The sequence below is a fragment of the Eurypyga helias genome, unplaced genomic scaffold (genome assembly GCF_000690775.1).
Source record: "Eurypyga helias isolate BGI_N326 unplaced genomic scaffold, ASM69077v1 scaffold8166, whole genome shotgun sequence".
NCBI lineage: Eukaryota > Metazoa > Chordata > Aves > Eurypygiformes > Eurypygidae > Eurypyga > Eurypyga helias.
The window spans coordinates 1-10,559 of record NW_010255929.1 but is presented as its reverse complement, the minus strand read 5'-3'; the positions used below and the strand labels follow the sequence as shown (position 1 = coordinate 10,559).

General features: G+C 47.5%; 1 protein-coding gene across 1 annotated transcript in view; it reads right to left on the bottom strand.

Annotated features, from left to right (window-relative positions):
- The window catches only part of CRK (v-crk avian sarcoma virus CT10 oncogene homolog), a 9,592-nt gene extending 3,625 nt beyond the window's left edge, over nt 1-5,967 (bottom strand). Inside the window, exons 1-3 of the mRNA XM_010153474.1 lie at nt 5,928-5,967; nt 4,118-4,169; nt 2,578-3,124 (exon numbers count right to left, since the gene is read on the bottom strand). Coding sequence (XP_010151776.1) covers nt 2,578-3,124; nt 4,118-4,169; nt 5,928-5,967 — 639 coding nt within the window. The remainder of the gene's footprint in view (nt 1-2,577; nt 3,125-4,117; nt 4,170-5,927) is intronic.
- Nucleotides 5,968-10,559: the final 4,592 nt, after the last annotated feature.

Below are 10,559 nucleotides of genomic sequence, written 5' to 3'. Positions count from 1 at the left end.
CCCCCATAACACAGCACAGCCCTTATCAGAGCATCATTTGCTCTGATCCTCCTTCCTCCAGCTCAAAACCACGTCAGTTCTAAACCAACAGAAAGGATATTCCGTCTGCAGTTTGGGCAGTGTTTGATGTTAAGAAACTATTTTCCTACGAGAAACTGTGGGATCCACCCCCACCCAGGAATACTGCCAGATTTAAGGATAAGGGTTTTCATTTGGAAAGAATCCCACTTCCTATATTTAAAGTTATTAAGAGGTCTGGGCAAAAACGGACTGGTAAGATTTACATAATGCTTTCTGCCGAGTTATCTCAGAAGGAGATCTCTAAATAAACAGAGAAGGAGCACCATGAAGTGAAAGGGAAGGTGAATGAAGGAGACAACAAGAAACAGTACTTTGATAGACAGGATGAAGAGCAACTTGGAGAAAGTGAAGTGCATGTCATTACTTTTTCCTGCAGGGACACTGCCGGCAGCTCGGGAGCCCTGCGATCTGGAATGACAAAAGCTGCTAAGCGAGGAAGGCCCACAGGAGACAGCGATAAACAGCTCACATTTTCTCCGTATTGTACACGGAATAAAGAGCCACCACTATTGTACTTAACTGTGGAGCTGTGGCAAGACCGGAACACATCACCCTAACCAGGAGGTTCAGCATGTTAACCATGATGTATTTAAAAAGGCCTACAAGGCCTACAAAGGCTGCTGTTCTAATACAAAGGTAGAACAGACGCTATAAATCTTACACCCTTACAGCCAGGCAGAGCCAGCATCTCAACTCCCTCCTCCCAGACACTTCCCTGTCCAGCCTGTTGAGTTAGCCAAGGTACTCGTGGTGTGAGCTAGCTCAGGACTTGGAGAAACTGCTCTCTACAGCACAGCATACTTCGCATATCATGTGGGCTTCAGCGAAGAGGACTGAAGGAACACATCAGCTGTGGCACTCAAGCTGCTCTTTAGCACGTAAAGGATTCTGCTTTCACTCCAAGTCGCTTACGAGGGCCTGGATTATCAGTATTTTCTCACTCTATTTCACCCCATGCTACCAAACTGCATGCTGGGCAGGGTTGTGGGTTCTACTTGAAGTGAAATAAAATGTAAAGTTAAGCTTAAGAGAACACTAGTATCTCACTAATAAATAAAAGCTTAAAAGACAAAACCCAGGAGGAAAACCAAAAGGTTTTGATACATATGCCACCACATAAAATCCAGTGGCTGAGAGAAAAACACATCTGGTAATTGCTATAGTCATTCAGGAATATTTCCAAGTTCCAGAAGGTGGCTAGGTGGAGAGAATGAGAAAAAGAGGGAAAAAGACAGCATTTTAGATGGTACAAAAATCTGAAGGTTAAATCTGCATGTTGCCCCAGAGTCTGGTGAATTTCTACACACGCTTCTCAACCCGAAATTTTACATTCTGTATCCCAGCCCTCTCGATTCAGAAATGCAACAGGACGTATAGCGCCTCAGAGTATATCTACCCTGCTTCCCTAGACAAGTTTTTACCTACAACAGTGAAAGATTCCCCAGGTCGTACATCCAGACCCGTGGGATGTGCTGCGTTCGCCAGGCCTGCAGCGCAGACACGCACCTACAGCCTGGAGTGCCTGCGGTGCGACGCACAGTTGAAGGAGGTACCGGAGAGTGAGGAGCAGATGCTCTGACTCAGCACAGAAACTGTTTTTTCCCAAGTACTTAAAATGTTAAATAAACAGGAAGTCAGTTAGGTATCAGGAAATTCCAGAGCCTTTAGCTCAAAGAAAGCCTAGATGAAAGGATACAATTTACATACCATCCTAGGCAAAAGTCTGTTGCTGAGAATACCTTAGTCTCAATTCCCTCACATGTCACTCGGGGGATAACTATCTGATGTGTAGATAGAGCACGCTAGTCTCCTTTTTAAGGGGAAGGGGGAAATCAAAAAGGGCATGTACAAGTACTTGATCACGTCAGGAAATGAATCAATCTTAGGGAAACTCACTGCTTTACTACAAGTCGTACTTACACGAGAGCTCCCTAACGACCCATCGTTTATGTTCCTGCTTCAGAAGCTCAACCCCAAAGTAATCTGCTGGGGACGAAGATGTTACAATAAACCCCTGTGTGGCCACCACCACCTCCGTCTGTGTAATTCTGACATGACTAGTGGTTCCCACTGATGGCTTTTAAACTGCTGACAGCTTGGAAAACAAACAACCCAGCACACCACCTGAAGTTTGGGTGAGACGAGCAACAGTGAACACAGGTCCAGACACACAGTTTAGGAACTGCTCCCTCTCCCTCCCCCCTAAAACAAAGACTTCAGAAATGAAAACATGGATGGGGAAACACTTATGTTAGTGATGTTTGACAACAGACATGGTATTGGTTCAGTAACCTAAACATGCTAGAACAATCAAACTACTCTAGGAGTGACTCTAGTCACTTACTCATAACAAAAAGCCTTTATTCATAACTTAATCACGATGTAAAACCAGTATTACAATGCTTTTCCCTTTCTCATTCCTACAAAACTATAATGTGATTGAAAGGGAAATCCCTTGAACAGATCTCTTCCTTCTAAGTTTTGCCCATTATGTACCTCCAAAGCCAAGGCTGTCTTGTCGTAGGCATTAGGGACTCGCTTCTGGATAACCCGGGCATAAATAGGGCCATTCTGAAGGTTAGGGAGCGGAGTGTTGATGCTGGGCTGGGCATAGGGCCCTGGCTCCGGCCCACCCACTGGTTGTGGGTGGGAACTATCCTGGTTACCTCCAATCAGAGTAGATACTGAAGCAGAGGAAGGTCTATACTTCTCGACGTAAGGAACAGGTATCATTCCCCTCTTCCCTTCGCTGTCTTCTGCATTCCACCATTGCTCTTCAGGTTTATCCCGGATTCTCAGTATGTCTCCTTTCTTAAACGGAAGATCTTCTTCATCGTTCCCATTAAAGTCAAAGAGAGCTCGCACATACTCCGCTTCCTCCTGCCTGAGGAGCACGCCACTATTCTGCCTGGATCGGGAAACTGGTTCTATCAAGGTTGTAGTGTCCAAATAGTGTATTTTGTAGAATTCCAGTAAAGCTGGCAAAGAATCAAACTCTTGGTCACCTATTCGAAATCTGGTGGGATTCAACCCTGAAAGAAGAAGGCAACATGTCAACGAGAGCATACAGCAGTTAAATGTACATTACAAACATTTGAGAAGGCAAATACATTTACAGATAAGTAATTTGATACTGAACTTGGGCATCTTTAGATCAACAGTCATCATATTCAGCTCCTCTGGGTACTTCTAATTGAAGACATCACTATTGTAACCGAGGACAGAGTTTTATTTTCAAAGACTTTGTCAAAGAAAAAGAAAAAAAATGGTACGGTACTACCAACCTTACCGAATCAGTAAAAAAATATTTTGTTTCCTTGAAGGTTACATAAACTCAACAGATAAAATGTTCAGTACATCTGAGTTTCTCAGGAGCCTATAAAATTTTCAGTAACAGACGATCCTTTCTTTCCTGGTTTTATACTCTAAATCTCAGAAGCAAGCAACACGTTGGTACAATTGGAAGGAAGCAATTTTTTTGACGCTCTTTTGGGGTTCAAAGTTCTTTCACAAGCACAACCCTGCAGCAACAGCTTTTTACCTGCTGGAACATATCCTGGGTTAGAAGCACGGACGCTACAGAAAACCGCTCAGCACAGCGGCAAACCATTCATGTGAATGAGAAGTTATTCTTCATTTTGACAGAAGGTGCCATGAGAGAAAAATACATGTATTCTATGCAATGCAAAGCAACGTACGTTTTCATAATGGGTATAATTCAGTCTTTTAATCTCAAGCCTTGTAGTTTCTTCATCATATTTGTCAGACGGAGCCTAAGCTGTAAACCAACACATTCAAACACATTCAACCACAGATGATGCTCGTGTTCAAGTCATTAGGAGGATCAGAGTGCAGATAGCCACTTTGGTTTTCAATCTGTGCTGCAATTTTTCCATTTCATGTTCCTCGGGCTCAGCTGGGGAAGAACACGCGCATGATGCTCTGTTTCCACCAGGCAGCACAGACTGTGGGATCAGCCATGGGAAGAGCCGCGGCAGGCTGGGGGAGGGCAGCCGAGAGGAAAAGATTCATGCTTTAATGAGTAACTCTTAGCGAGGAGGAGATGCTTACTTTGCAAGTCTGCTTCTCTGCAGGGAATATCTAACCCTTCTGAGACTCAGCTCTGGAGTACAGAGCTAGCAGAATTCTTCAGGCTGCCACTGATCCAAAACTCCTCCAAAGCAGCACCGTCAGCACGAAAAGCTAACGTTACAGCAAGTCCTTCCAAGAGAGCAAAAGGGGTTCTGATAGAGAACAGGGCAGAATCAATAAGAGCAACATAGACAAACACCCGACAAGTAAGTCTGGAAGGATAATCCTGAAGGATCATAAGCACTGGTGATGCTGGTTACAGGAAATTCAAAGAAGCAGAACTAAGGCATCAGAAAACGCACGTTTGCATGCACTAACAGCCCTGAAAGACCCCCAAAAGGAACGAGCACAAAAGCAATACCCTCAAAAAAATGACAGAAGACCAAAACACAAACTGGCATCGCCAAGAGATAAGGAAGCTAATGGAAATACCGGCAAGAAACACGAACCCAGTATGGGAAGGGAAGTAAGATTCACCTTATTCTCCCCCAAAATGAAAAGATGCAAAACCCCCTCAGCTTTTGTTGATGAGCGATAACTTACAGCTCTAGACTTGGCAAGAACACCAGAATTTCACCCCAGTGGCAGTTCTCAGCCTGTGGTGTCACAGGAGAGTCCCAGCGGCATCCCTACACCTCTCCAAAACAGCTCCAGTTCACTACATAAGCACATAATATGGGAATGCCACGCTTCCACTAGCACTGGAAGCAGGAAACCATGTTTGGTAAGAAGTGGTACAGACAGCAAGTTGCAGACAAACCTGGTGACAGAAGCGCGAGCGTGTCTCTGCTACGGTTTTAGATGCAAACCGTTAAGGATCAAGGCTTACGCAGACACGTCAAAAGTCATTGAAACTTCCCGAAGATCAGGGCAGCAAGGATCATTGAAGTCACATGGAAAAGAAGCTCAGGTATGTTCACTGACATGGAACTTATTTCACATGACAAACCTGAAGCCCAAACCACTAATTTACTGCTGTAAAACCTGCTACAAATCGGCTCCGTCAAGAGGCCGAGAGCTGTGTCTCCAGCAAAATAACTGCACACAGAAAAATCTCCAAGCTCCTAGGAAACGAGCAGTTCCACTGTAACATTCAGCAGCCTCGTCAGCACCAAATCACCACCAGGATGAACAAGGGGTTGGTCTTCCGAAGAGGTTCACCCCCTTGAATGGATGCCCAACAGCCTGGAATAGCTGCCAAATGTACCTCAACAAAACCAAGTTGGACTCCAAGAGGAAAGTCCACTGAAGCCTCATGTACAGGGGAAGAGTGACTGAGACCAGCGTACTGTATCCTGGAAAATCACCTTTTCAAGACATTTTGCACAGCTGAGCAGTGAAAGAACATAGACCCAGCAAAATACATTCTAGAATCAGCAAGAGCAACACAATCCTTGAAGGAACAAACATAAGCAGCCGGAGAGAAATGATCCTCGTAGAGAGAACACTCCCAGAATACCACATGCAATTCTGATGGAAAATCTCTGTGCAACAGCAAACTGACAGGCTTCATCCAAATGAATTAATTACCAGAGAATACAAAGGCAGCAACCTGGTCACTATGGAGAATTTAATGGAAGACTTGGAAATTCAGCTAAAACAGGTGTAAAAAGGGCAAAATTGTTGAAAGTCACAGTTGGAAATAAACTACAACTACACCTTACCAAGCAAGTGCTAAGCTTCCCACCAGTTTAAATCCTTCCTGCGTACTCTTGTTCAGCTACAAGCTAACGAGCTGAGCGGCGCTCACTTACGCAGCGGGGAAGTAATTCTGTTCACTACGGGCTTCGACATTCCGTCGTTCCCTGGCACAATGAAATTCAAAGAGGAACAGATTTCGGGCTCAGAGGAATTCTTCAACTTCTTGTTTGAACTGCAACACCCCTCGTCGCTGCAGGCCAACGGAAAAATTAAGGCAAGAACAAGTTACAGCAACAAGGCATGTGGCTTTGAGAAGCCGAGCTGTTTTCCTTCACGATTCAGTCTTCTTGAAGCCACGGCTTTGAGCCACACGCTGTCCGCATCTGCCGAGGGCTCTCAGGAAGAGGAGAAGGCGTGCAAAGGTAAATCTAGCCGCTGGAGGAACTTTAGTCACTTCCTACCGAGGTCGGACAACGGGAGCACTAGGAATGGTCTCCCGCAGCGCGGCACAGCTGAAGGAAGAGTAGTTGTCCAGCTTGCACCTCTACCCCAGCACGACCTGCTGTCAGCGGCTCCTCTGAATGAGAACACAAAGGGCTGAGGATCATCTCTCTTACTTACTCCATCCTAGCTCCATCTGGGCCAGGACTTAACCTGATTCCACCCTCTCCAGCACGTCAGACCAGCCGGAGAAACCTCTGCTCTCAGGAAGGTGAGGCAAGAGTTCAAACCCAGTGTCCCAGAATTAAAGTTTCAGATCTGGACCCTGTCAGTTCTCCGTGTATGACATTCCCTCCTGCCAAGACACCTTCACACTGGGGTGGCTTCACGACAGCCTGGGAAAGATTGCTTAGTCACGTTTCAATACTGTTCCGATACCGGGGAAGGCGAGGTATAAACTTCCCAGTATTCTGCTTCTTGAGAGGGGCAGGTGGTGTAACGGCACAGCAACCTCCCACCTCCTCAGACATCTCAGGGGTTCCACACTGCCCTCTTCACTCCCACTGTGCCAGGGCCGCTGGCAGTTTTCCCTTTATCCCTGAGCTCCGGCAAGCTTTGCTTTTCGGGGCAGGGAAAAAAGACCTTGCAGAAACACAGTTTTCATTTTCATTTCTAGATCTAGTCTGTAAGGGTCTCCCCTTCTCCACCTGACTTCACAAGGCACGTTTTGGGCAAGAAAAGTTGCTCTTACCACGCTGGGACACACGGATCTCATTTCAGAGACAGACATCCCAGCGATGTGAGCCAGTTCCCTCCTGGAGCATAAGGGAACTCTGCTATGAAGGCATCACATTCCAGCCCGTGTGTTCCCCCACCCCTCCCGGGACACCTTTCTTCCCTGTTCTCAAGTACCTCCCCTACTGCCTGAGCAAAACAAGCGAGCACCATGCTCGTCCCGTAAAACCAGTAAACCCCCATTCCCTGGCTCCTGAGCACACCAGGAAAACATTCTCACCCAAGTTACGCCCCTGCAGTAACCCAGGAGGGCAGAAAAGGAGACGTCTGATGCATACACTTCCAACAGTTTGCATTTTAAGACCTTAAACTAAAAGCCCGGACAAAGACCAAACCCCGCAGTGTCAGAGTTAGGCCACACCGCTCACACCTCTCCGAAGCCATTTCGAACAAGGCTGAGCATGGAGCATCACGTACGGATGATACAACTCCAGGAACTGCAGCCTGAACTTCCAAAGTCACGGCTGAGGTGATGTCGCAGCGTATGTTAGGCAGTGTGTTCTCAGAATGCGCGTTCCGTGAAGGCACCACCTTCCACACTCCCTCTGTCCCTCTCCTCCCACAGAGAGGAATTTCACAACTCTGCAAGGTTTCTGGCCTTATTAAACTTCCAGTGGAAAGCATGTATTTCTTCAGCTATTTTAGGCATATGTTTTAGTGCGTATCGTGCATTTTACCCAGATCCCTGTCACACAGCAAACATAGGATGCGTTTAAATATTCCCTTCCCTGCCCACGACCCTGCTAAGGCCTGCATGGAGCACCTGGCCTGGTCTGGATTTCCTTACCCTGCCACTGTGCCGTTTCACCACAAATGACACCCTAATTCCAATTCAGCTGTTACTCTCCATCTCCACTGGAAACAGAGTGGGTTTTCTTTCCCATAATTCAGTGTTTTACTCTATTTTCTTTTAACAGCCTTGAAACACTCCTGGAAGACAGCAGCTATTGCGAGACGTCTTGTTAAACCCTTTTCCTCAAGCTGAAAAATCACCCCCGAGAAGTCAGCAACTGCAGCATGTGAGGCAAAAGATGCATCTCACCAAAAATTAACGAGTTTATTTTACACTTCAGAAATGGCAAAAAGCACAACGGTTTTGTGACACTATGGCTTTGTGTGTTCGGGAAGCCCAAGCTCCTCGGCTCGTCCACTCCCCACGGAAGCTGGGTTCCCAGCACCCTCTGCACACACCAGCGCTGCAGCAGTCACGAACCGCCCACACGCTTCCCGAGACACAAGAACCAGCCCAAGAACCTGCCCCGGCACCTTCACATCTCCCAGCCAGAAGCGTGCCTCTGCCAAGCAATCAATCCCCAGAGCGCCTGCACGTTACAATCAGCTTAGCGAAGTCGTTATGCCCGGTGTTTTAGCCAGACCGCAATTAATTAACAGGACAATTGGCAAACATTTTACCACGTGAGTTTCCCTACCCAAACCATCTTCAATCTTCCACCGAGGTTTTCCATCCCCCTCCCACTGCAGGGCATCCCCACGCTTACTTTTTCCTAAAAGAAAAATTTAATTGCACTTTAAGTGTGATTTATTATACACCCCCACACACACCTTCTTTGGTTTGAGAGTGAAAAGAGAGCAATATCAGCATGGAGACATCAGTTACAGCTACTAAAATCTCAGCACAGTAACTCCTGTGGTGCAGGAGTGATGCATCACCCCCCTCATGACATCCAGGAGAAATAAACAGTCGTTGAAAGAGAGCAAAAAAGAGAGACCAACCAACACGTAATTGTACTTTCTAACACAAATTAAGCCCCCGGTACCAACAGCCGACACAGCCACAACAGCAGCCACTCTGCTAAAAGACACCCACGTTTAAACCAGAAGAGAAATGCCTAAGGGGCATTTAGTGCTTTTTGAAAATCAGAACACTGAAATTCCAGAACGTGTTCTCACCCATAACATCACCCAGCTTAACGCAACACAGCAAAGAAGTCAGGATGACTGCGTACTGAAGCGATACCACAGGAACACGGAAAGCACTGCTTTTCCCGAGGTGAGTTGCTCTCCAGAAAACAACTGCCCGGAAGCAACAGCCACAGGCGCTCCGGTGTTCTTCATCACTACTCCCTCTAAGGTCCTGTCAGGCTGGATTCCACAACCCACCGTCCTGCTCACCGGCTCTGCTCCGTGTAACGCCAGCCCCGCATCCCAGCGGTGCCCGCAGCAAGCCTCCACCAACACGGCAACAGAGCTCTGTCTTCACAGACACGAGACAACGAGGAATCCACGCGGCCTGCGGCAAACCGTTTTACAGCCCGCGGCAGTCATTACTTCCACTTTACCCCCAGCTGAACTAAGCCACCTTCTACCCTGCAGAGCTTTTTGTGACTTGAGGGCACTCCGCAGCTGTAGTCAGCTTATCCTGGGATAAACACGAGGAGAGCAGGCTTTCCCAAATCTGCCAATTTGAGAAGTCCCCCTGAGCAAGGGAAATCACTGTGTAACAGTGCAAACCTACTGGCAACGGTTTTGGTTTTTCTTAGACTATCTCCTTCTTAGCCAGCTACAGTCTGTGCAGAGACCGAGAAATCCTTTCCACAACAAGTACTGTTGCATCCTGTCAGCACAGGTCTCTCATTCCAGCCACGGATCTGCATCAGAAAGCGACCGTTTCTGTAGCAATGCATTGACTGTTCACTTTCTACCAGCAAATTCACCAGCTCTTACACAGGTTTACTACGCTTCAGGATTACAGCACTTCCTCTGCGCTGCAATACGCCCACAGCATTCTGCCAACATTAACATCCAACCTGGGGTAATTCCGCCACCAGGTTCACGATACCCCCAGCAGGGACACTGCCGCTTCGCATCACTCCCCGGGCGTGCGACACCTGAGGACGCTGCACTGCTGGGCGCTCTCATTCACCTACTCACACTCGTACTTGCAGAAACGCCGCTTCCCACGGTAGCCTTCCCTCTGACCCGTCAGCATCTTCTGCTCTACAAGCGTTAGGCAGTTTTCCTGAGACCGATGAGGAGTAACACCAAACCTTCCCTTTCAACACACATGGCAAAAATCCAGAAAGGAACATCACATCTGATTTAGGGGAACAATTGCCTTTACATTCCTGAGAGTTCCCACCACTTTAACGACCCACGTAACACGGATTTTTGACTTAAAACGCAGCCTCACAGCCTGCCTTCTCACGCCACACTGTCCTCTCCGAATTCGGACTTCCAGAGGACACTTACGTGAAAATTCCCAGGCTGAGATGACACGCAAAGTTATCAACGATAGTTAACTGATTCACGAAAACAAAAGCATGTGCGAGCGCTAGAGCGGCAGGATCTCTCGGGAAGGCTGCGACAAGCGCTCAGCGCCACTCTATGTTCAGGTGTATCAGGGGGTGGGAAGGCAGGTGCCGACAGACGGCTGGGCTCGGCTCCCAAACGCGACTTAATTCCACTACAAAGAGCTCCAACGACTTGAAACACGGCCCGGGAGGAGAGCGGAGCCGCCCGTGGGGAGGCGCTGAGGGGCTGGGCTGCCC